Below are 19,246 nucleotides of genomic sequence, written 5' to 3' on the forward strand. Positions count from 1 at the left end.
CCAACTTCTTCTCTCCCCCCCTTACAATCGCCAAGTCCAACCGTCGCCTGCCTCCCGAACCTTCCCTGCCCCCTTAAATACCCCAGCAGGGCGCTCTGCCCCCACGGCCACTCGCTGGCCGTGTGCAGCGCCAAAAACTTCCCCAGGGGGGAAACGCTTTGCGTTCCCCCCCCGGTACCCCTCTTTAGGTGTTACGTCACAGATCGTTAGTTTTCGTACAGTGTGCCTGGGAGCAGAATTTATTTGAAATGTTGTTAAATCGAACTAATTGGAAGTCAAAAGTAAAACAATTCTGATGTACAAACGTAATGTCTTAAAAATAGGTTCTCGCAGATTCTGGGCCCTTAGTTATTAATGGAGGATTTGGGAGGCGGCGGGGGGCTGGGGGATGTCTGCTTCGGGGGGCAAGACTTCAATATAATCTGTCTGCTGCAAAAAGAAAGTACCCGCCATTCCATTCCAACCCCTGTGATTCATAACGTGGGCTGACAGCGGAGAAACTTTGCTGAAAATGTTGGGGGGGCGGGGGGGGACATGACCTCTGAAGAAAAGGTGCCCCATTCAAATGAATGGGAACAAAATAGTGTGCAATGAAAGTTGGGGGTGGGGGGGGGACAAACACCCCCGTCCCCCACCCTAAAATTACGCCCATGGCTGACAGTACTGGCAAGGCACGTTACATCGCACGATTTGTTTTATCGCGTGGAAAATGACATCTGGGGAGCCCTGGCTCATGGTGATTTGTTGCGCTCAGACCCAAAGGTTAAGGTACTATCTTGTTGTGGGATAGTGCCTGAGGCACAAACACTAACCATGTCCATTTTCTAGCCGTGGAATACACTGATTACGCACATACAAGAGCTACCAAATATCCGACCCAAAAGCGCCTGGCAGGTTTTCCGGTGTTTTTACTCGTAGGTGTCGTGGAATTAGCCTAAAACAGAAACCATGCTGCTGAAACTTGAACTATCGGGCTTGTTAAACCTGATAGGCATCCCTATACATAACTTGATTTACCCTCTTACATTCCCTTTTGCTTTATTTTTTATAAAGCACGCCATTATGTAGCGAATGAATCAAATGGAAGGCAATTTTTCGGCATGCTAGTAAAATGCATGGTTAGGCTTCGAAGTAAGTTTATAGTTAGTCAAGGACCGCAAAAGTCTCCTGTGATTGGGTGCTTTATGGATCGACATGGTTTAACCGCAGTTCTGATATTTGACCACTGGGTGGCAACCTGTGACTGCACTTCGAGAGTTGCAGGCATTTCGAATCTCCTGTACTTGATTTACTGTATTCCAGCAGGCACCGCTGAAGATGTGCAGGGTCCCATTTCAACATGATGGTTGGGGCGGGGCCATTGCTTAGAGCGAAAAACAGTGAGTCATCCATGGCGTCTATACATACACCGCCTGACAGACCAGCCAACAGGGAGGTGAAACACTAAATTCCCACTGATCACCTTCTTTTAACACCGGTTTGAACTAAGGTGTGGGATTGTGAATGTCCCCCAATTACACGCGAGAGGAACTGAAGCGAGGAAATCCCCTGCGATCAACCACGGAGGAGCCCAAAAATCTGACATATTTTACTGTTTATTTTTTTATTTGTGCTTTATATTAAAACCTTGACCAAAATGTTCACATTTCGTCCTTCCACCATTCTTCCCTGGAGAGTGTAGACGTGGCCTCCAGAAAACTGGAGGAGACTCGTCCTTGCCTCTGTTCGTGCCGTGCAGGTCGTGAAGATATGCTGCACATTTTCCAAAACACCATCACGTTTACAAAATCTGCACGTGGCGTTTCTGGGGCCCTTCTGTGTTCTCACTGATAGGCCCTCCTTCGTTGTATGCATGTTTAATCTTAGCCTCATGAATTGTGTCCTATAGTGAGGGCCCGGAAATGTTCTGATAAAGGAAAGTATGTTTTCCAAGGTTCTAATTTCGGTTACTAAATTCGGATACATTTTTAAAATGGTTCACTTCAAGTTTGCATCCAGTCACACTCTTGAAGTTTCTTTTTTCACTTTAGTCTGGTTATTGTGCATGTCCTCCTAATGTAGCGTTGGCCTGTTCTAATGGAGCTTTGCACTGCTTTTTCTGGTCCTTGTTCCAGTTCTGTTTTTGATGATTGCCAGGATTGGCGCCACATCGTCTCTCATACACTTTTCATAAAACGTCAGGGACTTCCAGTTTGCCAATACCAACGAGTTGAGTCCAAGCTCTCTTCTAATATTTGGATAGGGGTCGATTTCGGGAGTGCCAGAACCTGTTTCCAAAACGCACCTTCCGAGATTGCCCACTGTTTATTGGAGCACTGGCAGGGTGGCTGCACCGTATGTCGTAATTGCCACTACTTGCGCTCGTCTCCAGAGGATAGCTCGGGGACAACAAGCCTGACTTGGAAGCAAGACACAGCAACACAGGTTTGATGCCCCGGTCTGTTCTTGGAAACCTCTGGGTATTAAACGCATTATAAAGGACCAATTATCATTGAATGCCAACAGCAGCAGCAGGGAATGGCGGCAGTATTTCTGTTTCAACACTAGGGCTTGATTGGCCAAGATCTTCATTTTTGATCTTAAACTCATTTATGTGTTTCCACTAGGCTTTTACTGATGATCGTCCCTATATATTAGCAGGTCTACTCTTCCCAAAGGGAGACCCCCCAGTTGCCATTTAAAGGTTTGACTTTTCTTACTCCATCTTCTGTTTAAGCAAATAATGTTGGCTTTATTGAGATTGTTAAGCCATTCTCAGCGGTGCATTCCTGCAGTCCCTTCAGCTGTCTTTGCAGATCAGTTTCTGTATGGTCTAATAAGACGAAATCGTCCTCCTAGAGAAGGCGACCCACGTAACAAAGTTACCTAGTCAATCCGTTTTTCAAAACCATTTCATGTCTACATTCGATCACAAGGAACAAAAACACCTCATCATCCCCAAGTGTAAAAAATCAACATATTTTTGACAACAAATACAAAGGTATTCAATATGACAATCTAGTAATCACAAAGAAGAGAAAGGGAAAACAGTGAAGCCCAACTCATAGGGGCACATTGAATTGTAATGACATTTACATCACGGGGATGGTAGCATGGGGCATTGAGTTTCTTTTTTGAGCATGTGAGCCTTTCTTAACATTGTTGGCAATGACTTGATGAGTGGGGAGGGGCCTTCAGAGTGTAGCTGTGCGGAACATAACACACCCCCTGTACCCATCAAAGTGTTTCCGCTTTATCTTAACGACTTTAAGTAGCATTAAGGAAGCTGATCTTGTGGCCATGCAAGGGGCCTATTTTTGTAATTTGAAGGCTAGTGGCCCGTTATCACCGACAATCCTCTGCTTCAGAGTGTCTTGAACTTCATGCGCTCCTCCATTTGGAGCAGATTGGTCTCTGACGTGAAAACGCATGTTCACTTGATCCAAAATATTAGCAACCTGGGACTACTGAAAGTTTCTCAAGTAGGTTGTGGGTGAAAAAACCTTTATACTTCACCAGATTGATGCCGTAGTGAACAAGTTTGAGTGTTGGTACTCCCAAGTCCTTGACTTGTGTGACAGAATGTCGAGTGAGGCACAACTTTGTTGGACCCCACCACGCTCCATGGAAAGGTCTGAAGCCCGTTTCTCCTACAATGATATCTGTCTTGTTCAGATTCATCTTTAGGTGATTGAACCACATCCAAGCCTGAAGTTATGGTGTAACATGAAGCTGAATAATCAAGTGTAGGTTTGTTTTGCTTGTTTCATATTGTAGCAGAGTAGCACCCACAGGTGAAATGTTGGAGGTGGGTGGAAGGACTGAAATGAGGTTGGATGTGCATTGTTGTATGGAAGATTGTTGTGTTTTTTTTTTTTTTTTTTTTTTTTTTGTGTGGATAGATTCGATCTATAAGGTATACTGCAGAGACGTCCTAAATACATGACCGTGTGTAAGGCTTACTATTTTAAGAAAATGGCAGCTATGCAATAAGTCAAACATTGCAATGAACGAACACCACGATCTTGATACACTCCATCTGCCCACCATTTCATACTAGAGTTCGAGAAACTTGACCCCAGGCCTTTGTTAAATTCTCCTCATCTGCCTCCTTTGATTTGGTAGCTCCATGTACACACAGCCCAATATATCTGTTTATAGCACACACCATCCACACACGCATCCTCGCCTCCCCACAGATTTAAGGGCCATTCACTGCCGTAGCAGATCTTGGCAGTTGGTGGCAACAGATTTGTCTAGACTTCGCCATTTCTCATTCGTAGATGCCTCATTTCGGCGTTTCAATCTGGCATTTAGGAACAATTCCGTTTTCTGTAGCCTTGCATGCTTGAGATGCTTGCAGGACTTTAGGAGTCTACGTCAACTGACAATTTTTGTGGATTGTCTGCTGCAAATGTTTGATGTGGACTTTATCTTCAATATGCCCTCTACAAGGACCATCTGGCTGGGAGCCAATGAGTAGCATTTAAGAGCAGTGTCTTCAATTTCGGGGACAGCCTGGCCACCTACTTTTGTATCCTTTGTAGACTGTAGAGCAGCCTTTTCGGTAGGCGGTATAGATTCCATTGCCGTCATTGAAGCCTCCCATGATCTGTGTTCTCGCTGGGTCCACCTGGTCGCCAGAGGGGGGCAAAGGTTCTGTGGAGTAGGTGCCATTTACCACTAGTAATCTGTAGAATTAAGTGTCTGAATCCAAGAATAACCAGGTTAAAAGAAGAGCGGGAGAAGAGTGAAGTGTTCAAAAGGAGCACTACCTTATGGGGTGTTTTCCCAATCCTTGGGTACATTAGATCTTTCAACTCGTCCACAAGAATCTCATCTTTGCACCAATCAATTGTTGGTTTGCTGTGTCGATGCCTGTTTTTTAGAATTCCTTTTCTGGGTTTGGGTGCGTGTGTTGTTGTGTACACTTTCAATATGCAGGGATTTTAGAACTGGAGGAACACCAAGAGTTCTAGTTTGCCCATTCCCATTTTGGCAATCAACGACCTAACCAAACTGGAGTATTCCTAGATTGTGCAATATGCAAGCCTACTCGGAGTACTCGAATACTACAAACCGGAAATGCATGCTGGGGGTCTCCAACCATAAGTGTACTGGTGTTAAACTGTAAAATGATAGGTTTGTGGAAAGCTGTTCTAGACTTGGCAACATCCAAATACACTGGGATTGAGTAAACTATATGTGCAGCTGGTATACATGGTTCTTCTAAAAGAAGACTGGGTTTATACTAGAGTTGGCAAAGTGGAACTATACTGGGGTTGTCAAATGGTGCATGGGAGGGTTGTGAGACTGCTTCAGTCTGACCACGCCAGTACATTCCTTCAGGAATGTGCAGAGTTGTTTCTAGGAGTATATTGGAATTTTCAAATTAAGTAGAACGGAATTGCCAAACTGGTAGTATGATGGGGGTTTAAAAATATGTATTGGGTTTGGGGAGGTAAAAATAGTGTATACACTTGTGTATCAACGGGAGTATACAGGTATTGTAGATCTAGAATGCATTTTTAAAATGTATTTAAACTTGGAATTTACGAGCATTGATTGGTGTTTACTTTACAGCAGGAATACACCGCTGATTGCAGCACCAGTGCAATAGTAAGATGTGCAGTCGGGGAAGAGCTTTGGTTAAGAGCTATTGTGGCTGGCTCTTCCTCCAGGATACTGTTTCACCATTATTTGGTGCTTTTTATTGACAATACTTGTTGAATACCTAAGTTCCCAGCATTCCATATACTTGTAACGCAGGTGCATTCGCGCAAGAGCTTTGGGTAAGAGCTGTTGTGGCTGGCTGAATCCCTCCTCCAGGATACTGTTTCACCATTATTTAGTACGACTTCTGAACAAAGAGCTCTCATTGCTCGTGGACTTAAATATGTGCGAGTACTTACAACCCTTTCTCTGTTTGTAGGTGCTTTCTATTGACAATATTTGTATACCTAAGCTCCACTCCCAGCATTTCATATACTTGGAACGCACGAGCATTCGTGGAAGAGCTTCGGTTAAGAGCTGTTGTGGCTGTTAGGGCTGTGCAGGGCTGTCTCATGCCCTTTTTATTGCACATGGGGTAAACGTTTGTGTCCCAATATTTACATTTGGCTGTCATAAATCAGCTCTATAACGCTTACAACAAAACTGGTGTCTATAACGATCTGTTTATACCAGCCCGCCTCGTATGTGGCACACTTGTCGCTTTAACTTTTATACCATAAAGATAGACATGCCGTCCAAACTAGAAACATTAAAGCTAGTTAAGCGGTTGAAACGCATGTCTCTTAGAACAGATCATGCTCTTTCCCTCCCAAAAGCGTCCCCTTCTAGGGCGCGGTCACAAGCTCAATCTATGTCAGCCAATATACAGCTGGTTTATCCAGCTGATCTATGCAAATCCCGATTGACTGGCATGAACCGCAACAAGACTGCGAGCGATCCTTTAAGTACGGCATCTGTCGTTTCCATTTCTCAGTGATACTACCATGGAAGCTGTCCCCACAATGGGAAACCTCCAAATAAAGCATATCAATACTGAACATACACGCTCTGCAGATGTAAATCAGGAGCCTCCTGACGTACCACTGAGCACCATTGTCGTACACAATCTTGATTTACCTATTCCTGCCATGGGCAATTTGATCATCATTGAGTCGCCAATTGGAGCAAATCATTTTGACGCTTCAGCTGAGAATAAACATTTTGCAAACATTTCTATGCAAGCAAACAACCCCTTGCATGTTTTGACACACATCCCATTCTTCGATCGGGGCTCTCAAAATAAGACCATCCGTCACCTAAATCCATCACAATCACTAGTAATTGTTTTCTAATGCACCTCACAATTCCTCCGTCTGACTACCAACACGCAAGCAGCGTACACGCAAATTTATCAATTCTAACATATACCTCAGAGATCATACATCTAAAAAAAATCATTAGCATATGAACTATTTGAGTGCTGAGGCTCCCGGCCCCCCGAACATCGGGCTAGACCCTGTAACTACTGCCACCATGCACACCATTGATTCCACTGTTATAGATCTAACGTCGAAAGATCAAACTAATCATGTAAATGCTAAGAAGAAAGTAACACCGAGACTTAAACAAAAATTGACAGGATATTGCAACCTTTTGTAAACCCATTAACCAAAGCCCCACTTCGGTATTCCAATACTTAATATCTTTGCTGAAAATCCGAGCTTGGAAGAACTATCCTCCAGTGAAATAGATAAAGTTGAATTTCTGGTCAAATCAAACTTGTCTCGTGCCCAAATATGGATCCAGTCTTGTGTTATTTTAAACCTAATATGGCAAGCCAGACAGACCATCTTCGACCTAGGTTTTTACTCTTTCATATGAAACATTTCAGAAAGAATCTCAATAAGAAAAAACAATGATCACAAATTAAACTAGATCAATCAACGAACTTCAACCCATCTCCTGTTATAAGTGACGCATTTAATTCTTTACCTGAAAGAACACGAAACTCATTAAACTGCAATTCACAACCTATCCATAAATGACCTACCTTTTTTCCATAACCACCACAGACAGGCTTATCTTGTGCTTTGAAGCTGATAAGATACTCACGGTCACTCATCAATAACGCCTTATCTGATCTTGAACAATTTGACATTATAGCACTCCAGGAAACCTGGTTAGTAGATACCCCTGTCTGGCATAACTATACTGTCCTAACTATACCAGCGACCCACCAATGGCAGGCCTGCTTGTGGCAGCTAAAATATCACCTTGCTCAACTATGATCAAATGGGCCGAACCCAACTCCCTTCAACTTGTCAGAATTTCCTGCGACTCTTGCAGAGTAGCTCTAGTAAATATTTATTGGAACCGCGCTGCAATTTTGGATGAAGCGTTCTTCTCAGACATCGAGAGGTTATTGGACTTGATTGCCTCTGATACATCGGTTTCATCCACATTTGTATTAGGCGATTTGAGCATACATTGCCTATCATACAAAATGTATTGCAATTCAGATCTGGCTCGAAGGTGGACGACACCCATGGCAGACTGTCAATTTCTATTGCTAAATGGAGCAATAGAAGGCGATGTGCCACCTAGATCAACGTGGCGTCGCCTAAACCAACAAGCCATTATTGACTACATATACACGGATCGCAGTACTTTCTCTCTTGTTGACCAATTCATTATTCAAAAACAATCGTATCACGATTAGCTGATGCTATCATGGTTCTGGAACCATCTCTACACTGACCTTGAACATTCAAACAATCTGTTAGCAGTGTCTAGTGGCCTCAACCGACTAAGATTATCTGATCACTTGCAGTCTCTATTTTCTCAAATTTAATGTATTGGGAAATTTGATGACCTTGCCATTTTGTGAATCCCTATGTAGCGGCTCTTCAACTTTTTACTGAGGAAGATACAAGATCGGAAAAACCCATCTTCAAGCACAAACACCTGCTAAATCCGGTAAGCATTAAAGATGGCAAAATGCTCAAATTCAGCTGATTACCCTTCACAGATAAAACTGAAAGCAGAGTATAAAAACTGGATAACCTCTAGAAAATCCCTTTTATACCAAAAAGATGGGGAAAATATGTTACAAGCTCTTGCATCAAAGAACTCGCGAGCCATATGGCAACTACTTATTCATTCTACACTTACATCACAGCTCTGGCTACAATCGAATGCTGTTGCGGAACAGGCATGGATAGACCATTTCTCAACATTATTTGCTTCCCATGACCAATTGGCCGTAGAGGATCCCGATATGTCATTAATCAACGTAAACCTCACTTTTGACCATGATGTACAATTTTATATCACAAAGCTCAATAGATCAAGAGCGCCAGGCCCTGATGGCCTATCAGACTTTATACTAACATCTAATCTGAAGCTATGGGCGCAAATACTACACTTAATCTTCAGCGAAGTAATTCATTCCCGACACATTCCAGCCTCGTGGCCTAAATCAACGATTGTCCCGATCTTCGAAAAAGGGAATCGACAACATCCAGACAGTTACCGCCCCATTGCACTCTTAGATGCGCAGGGGAAACTTTTCTTGAGATTTATTTTGCGAGATTTTAATCAATGGACCCCTAAAAACAATGTGTATGATCCCCACAAAACAGGCTTCATTCCTGGCATTGGAACTGCTATCAACCCAACTATAATAACAGCAATACAACAAGTTAAAACATTGCACCGACCGGTCTACATGGCAAATGTGGACGTTAAGTCTGCTTTTGATTCTATAAGCAGAACCTTGCTGGTGAAAAAATTAGGCAGTGCAGCATGCCCTCCGACACTTAGCACTCATCATCCAGCTACATTCAGACACTTCAATCTGTGTCCGATTGACCATGCAAGGTCAACTTCTGGCCCCAATAAAGACCTATCGTGGGCTTAAACAGGGTTGCGTCCTGGCAGCTACACTTTGTTTAAAAAAAAAAAAAAAAATGATTGCTGATTTAGGGCATAACTTTATACCACTTCCTGCTGATCCTCCACGACTAAGCTCATCTTTGGTCCCGTGGTTACTCTACACGGACGATCTTGTTCTACTATCAAAGACACCCCGAGGCCTTCAAAAATTGCTAATTGCTCTGGAGGGATATGTAGGCCAAAACATGCTGCAAATTAATGTTGAGAAAACGTTTTATTCTGTAGGTACAAGAAACTAGCAAAAACATCTAACATCAAGTGTTAACTAGGAGGCCGTCAGCTGGAGGCTGTAGAGGAGTACAAATGCCTTGGAATTAGTATTAATAACCATTCAGCAGACAAACAATATTTAATTGACTTACAAGCTAAGATCTGCTCTGGCACATCGAAAGCACTAATACAAGTAAAATACAGGAAATGTTCTTACCTCACTGCAATTATATTTTTGATGCAAACGGTCACAGCGATCATTTTGTATGGCATGGAAACCAAACCTTTAAGAACTGAGCAATTCTGGACAAAAATTGAGGGCCTATTCTGGAAACGAGTATTAGGATTAGAAAAGAGCCAGCCAATGTTCATCATAAGGTAGGAGTTAGGTTTGCTCTCACTGTATGCCATGGGTACTTGGAAAATAATAGCACTGTGGTGTATAGGTACCAAAATAGCAAAGGATATGCTTGACTCGAACCACCACTAAAACAGTGGAGGAACCCTGCAAAATCTGTAATGTTTGCAGCAAATATCTCACACTCCTAACTCTCAATTTAACGAGAGCTAAAATGCAAGCTCTGGCAAACCGACTGGATTAATACCATAGAACTATGTAAAACTTGCAGGGTGTTTTAAAGACCATCTTTTCATAGAAAAAAGATTTTGAACTACTGAACCCCATCTTGTTAAATTTCCGAATCCTAAATTACTAAACATCTTTTTTACAATTTTGGTTAAATTTATTTAAAACTAAAGACATACAAGCTCGACGGCAACCACTAACTGAGCGGGAGAGTTTCTGTAGTTTGCTGCAATCACGATTGCTATGAAACTTTACATTTGTTAACTGTATGTACTGCCTTGGCCAGTCAACAGAATTTACTGCTTAAACCACATTTTGGACTATACAACATGTTAACATCAGAAGAATTATGGAAGAGACTGTCGAACAAAGTTAGTTGCAGTGCAAATTGATATTGTGAAATTTATAATCATCTTAAAAATAGATTGATAATGTGAATAATGTTCTGCAAAATGTCTGAACTTTACATCTAAATGTGACACTAAATTCCTTCCAATTCTCTTAACCTCACAATTTGCACTGTTCAGTTTTACTACAGTGTTATTACTTGTTCTTAGTTCTTTTCTTGATATGGCATTTATAACGCCCCTATACACTAGTGTAGAAAAGGCAACACCTTTTCTTTTTTCTGAACTGAAGTACTGACACCTGCAGTTAGCCCATGTAACCATGGCTTTGGCTACACGGGCTGCCTGATGACTTTGTACTCCGAAACGGGAGGAGGTCTGGAGGGCCTGGCGCTCCTATTGTTTGAGTAAAGAGTCCTCAGGCAGCATGAAAGCACTTTCACTGCACGGTTAAAGGGCTTTCATGCTGCCTGATAACTCTTTACTCAAACAATAGGAGAGCCAGGCCCTCCAGCCTTCCTCCTGTTTGAGTAGAGCGTCATCACGCAACAGACAAGACCCTTCACTCAAGAAGCCCATGGCCCCCCCTCCCCCCAACCTAACTCCATGAATTTAAAGGGTTGCCTGCTGTGTCTGAGAGCTGGGGCGCACTGGTGTCACATTTGATGTGCCCATTGCCTCCTTTTTGTTTAAAAGGAGGAGCTGGGTACAGCAAAGGTGGTAATCGTACCTGCCTAGTCTCTGGGTTTTTATGCTCTTCTCATAGAAGCGCGTGGAGTTTCCGGGATTTCCGGCCCTTCCAGGGACTCTGCCCACACCTCGATGTGATTGGCTACAAACAGATTGATAGTAGCCAATCACATCGAGGTATAGGCAGATGAGCGTAAATCTCGTTCAGATTGCGAGGGGAGGCGGCGCGGGGTGCGGGGAGCGGGTGTCGCACGATGACATACTCTTGGTTTTTCATTTGCAGATATGCTGGTATGGTAATATTGCCACTGTGTAGCTCCTGTGCTTTCACCGTCCCCCCCACACTTCGCTCCCCACCCCAATTTAGCGTCCCACTTCAAGCACTGCCCAGGGGGTAGTCCTTTACCCGAAGAGCCTTCTGTTTGCCCCTGTAAATGGGGAACGATCAGTGGGTAAACCCTGGGATTGCAGTATAGGCTGCTGCCTTTGAACGGACTTTTGGGTTGGAAAATGCCCCCCCCGCCCCCCAACCACTCCTTCTCTAGCCCTACTGGGCGATCACTGGAGCTGTGTGGGCGTCCGTTCCCCTGAGGAAGTGCTGGGTTGTGCTGGGATTAACCTGTCTATAATAGGCTTGGAGAATGGTGGGGACTGGGGGAGGCTTCTGGGTTGTGGTTTAAGAGCGTTCTAGATTCATTGGAAGATTTGCTGGATGCAAACTACTCGGGCGCGCGGGGGGGGGGGGGGTGGGGGGTGTGTAGCCTGGTCTACTGACCCCCTGCGGAAAGCTTCGCATCTGTATCTCTCTTCCCCCTCTTCCCCCTCTTCCCCCTCTTCCCCCTCTTCTCCCTCTTCTCCCTCTTCTCCCTCTTCTCCCTCTTCTCTCCTCTCTCTCCTCTCTCTCCTCTCTCTTCTCTCTCTTCTCTCCCGGGCTTCGTGCCGTTCAACCCCTTCCCCAAAGGTCGCCGGGTTAATGTTCTGTGCTCTGTGGGACATCGCCTTTTTGTTGCTGAAAGGTGCATTTTCTAAGGGACTCTTTACCAGATCTTTGTGGTGTGGTTTTTCTTGCCTCCCTCCACGCCCCTCTGCCATCTGCTGCTTCTGTTGAGTGTGAGTTTGTGGTGCCCACGCTGCTGTGCTGTGCCATGTAAGGAGACTGGCAGATCGCGAGCAGGCAGGAGGGATGGCGCTCAGCTACTTTTGAGGCCTTATCACGTGGTTTTCCTTTTGCAGGCCGATGTTCTCTGTTCTAAGGAATGCAACCTTAAAGATGGCGCCTCCAGTCCCTCACGAGTCGACAGAAACACCTGGACCCTTGCAGGAGAATGGCACGAGAGAGGCTGGTATGGCAGTGCCGCAGGGCGGCAGAAGGCATTTGATATTTATGAATATTACCAGGTTAAATCGCTATTCGGTTATGTGGCCAGGTTGGCGACCTGACTGGTATTGGGAGTGGCAGCCGTGGTTGCTTGGTCAGATGAGCACCCAATATTAGCTAACCTGTCACATGGAAGAGCGAGTGCCACTGTGGCACATTCTGTGTATTGCTTGGCAGTAACTTAAGTGAGCAGACGACCTCTAAACACACTCTTCATTAAGCAATGATGTTGTATTCGTAGATCCTCTGCACTGAATGTTAAAAAAAAATCTTTTTTGCATTACGCCCTATAAATGACAGGTTCCAGTGAGAATGCGTGCAAGGCCATCTAGCCCTGGTTTTCCCCCTTGCATATGGGACTGGGCGTTGTTTTTTTTGTTTTTCTTTACCATTTGAAACGTAGGTCGACTAAAAGGGCATTCCAAACCAAAACTGGCTGCATAGCCTTCTCGCGCATGGCCCCGTGAAACTTGAGCTCTGCCATGTGTCCTTTTGAGAAATGCTAGTGGGGAACGCTTGCACGAGCCTTTCAAAGACCCTTTGGTATCCACACTCTTAAGCGCCCCTGGCAACCTGGCCTCCGGTAGTCTGCGCAATGCTGTTGTGAAATGCTTGTGAGCTTCGCATGTGGGTCCCCCCAAATGACTTTCTGTTCTCTCTTTATGGAGCAGGAGAATCGAACCACTCGCCAAGTGCAATGCATGAAGTGCTGGAGAAGATTCGGAGCGGGGTTCCGTTGAGGCCAGTCACACCACCGCAGAAGGTAAAGAAGGCTTGCTGTACACCTCGCCCTGATCATGCCCAGACGGCGTTCTGGAAGCTGATCCTGGCACCTTGGCACCAGTGCCTATAGGCATGTGTGGGCACTATATGTGAAGAGCACGTTGGGGAAGCTTTACAGGACTACTGGAGAATTCTCTCGAGTTCCTGTGTTGCTCCTCCCTGGGTGGATGTGCAAGGGTGGGTTGGGGAAAGGGGAGAATGCCCAGCTGGACAACTTCACTGGAGTAGCACAGGAAAGGCCTTGCATTACTCGGAGGCAACACTGAAAATCCCCTTGGTCTATATAGTGACACAAAAGTAAGACCATGGCTTCTGTGAGGTGACCATGGCCGTTCTGTGTGTGGCCCTGTGAGGTTTTGCCTCCCTGCATACCAAGTCAAATGTACATCATTGGGCTGCTGTGGGGGTATTGTGGACAAAGACCCACTGGTTGTCTCTTGGGGGACAGGGTGGGGGTGCTTACTGAGGAAGCGTTACAGAAGTTGTTAGGGAGAATTCTCTTATAAGGCTAATTTCCCAAACCTAGTGAGTCCCCCAGCAGCTTTGCTGGATTTTTTTTTTTTTTTCTCCTGCTAAGAGTGAGACGATTTGAAATATGTCTTTGACTTATTGTGTGCTTATGGGCTATGGGGTCTTTTACTCCATATGGTATCATCTGTTTTAGTGTATGTGTTACACAGCACCCTCAGTGCAGTAACACAGGGGTGTCATAGTGACCCCCAAACATAGACTCCATACCCTGGGACTGACTACTGTCTCCCAGGGCATGTAAAGTCACCATTGACTTTACTAGTCCAAAATTGTGAACAGAACCAGTACAAACCATCATATTGTGGAAGTACTGGAAGGGGTTAATTCGATTGCCCCCGGGTCTGTTTCCAAGGGGGCACTGTCCAGTCCCCTCTTGTCGAGTTTCTGACTGGTGGCAGTGGTTACCACGCAAAATATTGCACCGGAATATTTCCTATGGGATTTTCCCATTTGATTTTAAACGCACCACTTTTTGATGCAATGTTAAAGATACCGCCGGTTTATTTAATATAAAATCACCGGTTGGGTCTTTTCGCCAGAACTCTTTTCAAAAATGACGTTTGTGTCCGTCTCTAACTCCAACCAAGGTCGGGCCCTTTGTTCCACTTTTTAGCAGGCTTCTCCACAGAAGCCCTCCAACTGGGCCACTCTGTCTGGGTTCCACAGGATGTGTGGATGGGGGAATTGGCACCCTGGACTGCGTTGCCTTAGCAACTCAAGTCGCACTCTGTTCTGATTGGCCCAGTGGTGAGCCGCCTGGCTCACCAGCATGTATGAGTGACAGCTAGGCTGTTGAATGGGGGTTTTTCTGCATAAAAGCAGGGCTTTTGGGACTGGAACTTCAGAAGTCACCACAGGACCTAAGAAATCCAAAGAGGGGAGAAGCCATCTGCAATGACGACACCACCGGTGGAGCCCTGCTGCAACAACCTCACCACTTTCCCTACGACAAGAGAAGATCTTCTGCTGTAAGTCTTCTTCCTCTGTGCTGGTGGGATCAACCAGTTCGCCATTTCGCCTTCCAGGATGTCTCTTGGTCGAATCGCCTGTGCCAAGCACCCCAGCGGCTGGATAGCCAAGCTTCACCACTGTGACCGCGAATAAAAGGAACGCACCTTTTAACCGAACTCCGCCGCTGGTCTCTTCCCTGGGCAGTGCAACGACTCCACGTTTCCTCCTCGACGAGATATTCGCTTCCCCTGGTCGAAACCACAAACTACACCCGCTTCCAGGAACAACTGCCACCGCTGGAGCTTCCTCAACTTTAAAGGTACTTTGTTCCACCTGGCCTCCCTTTCTACGGTTTGCTAAAGGTGACCCTTAAATCCTTGGCTTTCCAACTGGGTTGGCCCCCAGCCCTCTAACTTTACCTTCTGAATCAACCCGACCTCTTTTGAACATTTTTACAAAGACTTGAATGCATTTCTCTAAACTGTGTGATGTTGGGCACATTTTACCTTCCTCCATTTATAGTGGACCTGGCCTATGAACTTTGGCTCTACAGTAGACTCTGCCTTCACTAACTTGTTTTGGTCTTAGAAAAGTGTTGGGAACTGTTTTATTTTCATGACCTGCCTTTTTCTCTCCCTTTAACTTAATTATTGGAGTGCCATCTAAGTTACACGCTCTCATCTGTTTTTACAAATGGTGGTGTTTTGACTTAGACTTGTCTAATAATTCTTAAGGGAGGTGTGTATACTTTTCTGATTGTTTGAACTTGCTTTGATTTATTTCCTTAAGTGTGTGTTAAATAAATAATTATATACTTTTGATACCAAGCTCTGGTCAGTGTTTGCTTGCACTACTGTGTTTTTAGCCCTATTGTGTATCCTCTGTATACTGCCCTACTCTTCTTGAGAGAAGTCTGACTGCTCAGCCACAGCTACCAGGTAAATCTGGGTGGTACGGACTGCCACCAATTGGGTTTACTGCTTACTCCTGTAGTCTTAATCTTCTTGCAGTGTTCCCCAAGGGAACTGCACAGGATTCTGCCTAACAGAAGTATTGAGGGGTGTGGGGGGGCTTCCTGAAGCTCTTTGTGAGGACCCTGGAAGGCCCCTTCCTCCTACGGGGCACTGTATGGGAAGACCTTTTTGGGTGTTAGGAGGCATTTGTAAAGAGATGAATGATGGAGCAGGCCTCGAACTAGCTCTGGTAGATGGAACTGTAAGGGATCCGAGACCAGGGACTTCATTGGAAGTAAATGCGCGGTACAAACATCCTTTAACATTATCCCCACCCGAGTGGTCCCCTGGTGCTCTGGAGGTTCTGAAAAAGGGAAGGGCGGGGGGTGAGTTAGTGGGAATAAGCTGAAAAAGTGCAAGAGAGCAGTGATGTGCTGTTGGCGGCCTCAGCCCGTTGGCTGGGCTTGTGGTGTTTTCTGGTCGGTAGTCGTGTGCTGTTGTGCGAGTCTGTGTGGTTTGTTGTTGCATTGAAATTTGTGCAGATTGTTGTTGTAGGCTTGTGGTTGTTTGGTTAGAGTTTGAGCGGTGTATGCAGAGGGGTGAATTTGTTAGTGGATTGGTTAATTGGCATTGCTGTCTGGAAGCGAGGCGCTAAACTTACGTATTCTCTCCAGTGGGGTGCGCAATTATCTCTGCACCTCTGTCCAGATCTGGGATCATCGGACACTCACAGACCCTTTCACACATGGCATCAGCTTACATTCATAACCTTGCCCGAGTTCTGCCCCGGCCACCTATGCGATACCGATAATCCTAAATTTTTCATTCTTTCTTTGTGTTCCCTGTTCGATTGCTTCCTTTATTTCAGTTTGAATCTGATGTTGAAGAGCCAGGTTTTTTGTAATTTTCTGAATTGTAGGTGGTCTTTGGTGTTATTTCTTTTGGGATGTTTTGGGTTTTTTCAGCTAAGTGGGAGGAGCAGCCCCCAAGTTTTTTCTTATGGTATGGTTTTTGTTCCAGGAGGATTTCGTTGCTTGATCTGAGGAGTCTCGTTGGCTTGTAGATTGTTTTCTTTTGTAGGACTTCAGCTTCTTGTCCGCTGATTGCCCTGTGTGTTATGCACATTGGTTTGAAGGTTTTGCGATGTTTGATTGGGAGCCAATGCAGTGTTTTTAGTGCTGGAGTGATGTGGTCTCTTCTGGATAGTTTGAGGAGCATACTGGCTGCTGTATTTTGCATCCGCTGTAGTTTTTTCAGGAGGTATTCTGGCATCCCGAGAGAGGCTGTTTGCATAGTTGGTTCTTGACATGAGGGCAACTGAGTGTTTTGTGGGTGAAGGAGAGGAAAGCTAAGATTCTTATTGTCATGTGAAGGAGGAAGAAGCATTTCTTGATTATCACCTTTATTTGAGGTTCTAAGGTTAGGGTGTTGTCCATCAGGATTCCCAGATTTTCTACTACCTTATATGGTGTTGGTGAGGTTCCCATTTCTGTTGGCCAAGGAATGTAGGTGGTGGTCTCTTGGTCTTTGAGGTATATTCATGATTTCTATCTTTCCTGGGTTGACTTTGAAGTTGTTGCCGTTCATCCAGTTAAAGACTTCTTTTAGACACTCGATTAGGGTTGTGTTGATCGGCTTGAGTGTCTTCTATTTTGTAGATGGTTTGAGTGTCATCTACACAGTTGTAGAATGTAATTAAGTATTTTTTGAAGATTCTGATTACTGCAGTCTGGTAGATGTTGAAATACAGTGGTGATAGTGAGGACCCCTGTGGTACTCCAGTCGTTAACTTGTGGGGTGGATTTGAAGGGTTTTATCCATACGGTTTCTGTTCATTCTTTTAGGAATGATTTAATCCAGAGTAGTGCCATGTTCGTAATGCCTATGTCTTCTAGTCTTTTGGTTAGGGTGTCATGGCTAACTGTCGAAGGCTGCAGAGAGGTCGAGCAGAATTAGGGCTGAGGTGGTGTCTGAGTCTGCATTTGTGTTTAGGTCATCCCAGATGGATAGTAGTGCTGTTCCTGTTCCTCTAGTGGACCTGAAGCCAACTTGTGCTTCGTCTAGCAGGTGGTGTTTTTCTATGTGTTCTTGGGTCAATTTGTAAACGTAGGTTTCAAGGAGTTTTGCTAGGTAGGGAATGTTTGAAATAGGCCTGTAGTTGGCGAGGTCTTCTACGTCGCCACTTGTTTTTTAAAAGCGGTTTGATATATGCTGATTTTGAAGGTTCTTGGTACAGTTCATGTTAGTGAGAGATTTAGGAGGTTTCTGTAGTACTCTGATGGGGTTCTGGTGCGAGGATTGATTTGAAGATGTCAGGGAGGGCAGGGATCCATGGATGATCCTACTTTCTTGCTGTATTTTACCAGCAAGACTAATGACTCTGCTGATATTTCAGGAAAGATTTGCAGTTTGTGCTGTGGTTCTGTTGGGTCCGGAAGGTTGAATGTCATGTTTGATTGGTCTGTTTTGTATGATTTGTCGATTTTTGATTTTGTTCTTGAAGTGGTCTGTCGTTGCAAAGTTTCTTTGAGGTGGTTGGGGTGTAGTCACAGCCTGGTGGGTTTCTCATTTCTTTAATTATGAACATTTCTTTGTGTGTTGGTGGCACAGATTTGTTTCTGGAATAGTATTTTCTTATCTAGGTTGTATTCTTTCCTCCATTCGAGCTCCATCTTGTTTTCCTTTTTCATGGTGCGTAGTAGTGGGGTGCACCATTTTGCCATTGCTTTTTTTTTTTGTTGATGGGGTGAAGGGTTTTTCCGGGGCAATGTTTTCGATTGTATCATTGTATCAGCAATCCATTTGTGAAGCAGCTCAGCTTTTCCATATAGGTCAGCCAGCTCTAGTTCTGTAGTTGAGGGTTTGGTAGTCTCCAGTTGTTCAAATAGGTTGCTTGCTTTGATGATTTTCCAGTTTCTCTTTGTGGTGGTTGTGAGTTTGGGGTGCTCGATGCGGACTGGAGTTGGTAGTTTAATCACGATTGGGATGATGAGATGGTCACTTCACAGTATTTGTGTCGGAGGTGCCGTGGTAAGTTTTGTTGTTTTTTTTGTATTTTTTTAAAAACAATTTTTTTTTTAAATGTTTAGTTTTTTTTCCCCTTGGCAGGACAAACCCATGACACAATCTTCGCAGAGTGTTGATCCTTTGACCAGCTGTTGTAGTTTCATGGTTGTCCAGTGAGTCTTGGGAATTGGCGTGACTTTCTTCAAACCAGATGTTAAGTCCCCCAGTATAATTAGGTGTTTGTGCTTGATGGCTATGTTGGTGATGGCTTCTATGAAATTATCGATGAAGGTTGCATCGTATGTCAGTGGTCTGTACACAAGGATGAAATGGATGTTGGTTTTTGGGTTCGTTGATAGGTCTATGACCATGGTTTTGCAGTTGA

The 19,246-nt window shown here is 44.6% G+C and overlaps 1 protein-coding gene across 2 annotated transcripts in view; it reads left to right on the forward strand.

The window, feature by feature from the left end:
• Positions 1 to 19,246, forward strand: part of LOC138493150 (uncharacterized) — a 311,298-nt gene that overhangs the window by 230,952 nt on the left and 61,100 nt on the right. The window contains exons 7-8 of one of the 2 annotated variants that reach the window (XM_069620334.1): positions 12,493 to 12,602; positions 13,309 to 13,400. In XM_069620334.1, coding sequence (XP_069476435.1) covers positions 12,493 to 12,602; positions 13,309 to 13,400 — 202 coding nt within the window. Of the gene's footprint in view, positions 1 to 12,492; positions 12,603 to 13,305; positions 13,401 to 19,246 lie in introns of both variants that reach the window. The other variant, XM_069620335.1, reaches the window with a different exon arrangement.

Source organism: Ambystoma mexicanum, chromosome 10 (assembly GCF_040938575.1).
Source record: "Ambystoma mexicanum isolate Mex_15411 chromosome 10, UKY_AmexF1_1, whole genome shotgun sequence".
Classification (NCBI taxonomy): domain Eukaryota; kingdom Metazoa; phylum Chordata; class Amphibia; order Caudata; family Ambystomatidae; genus Ambystoma; species Ambystoma mexicanum.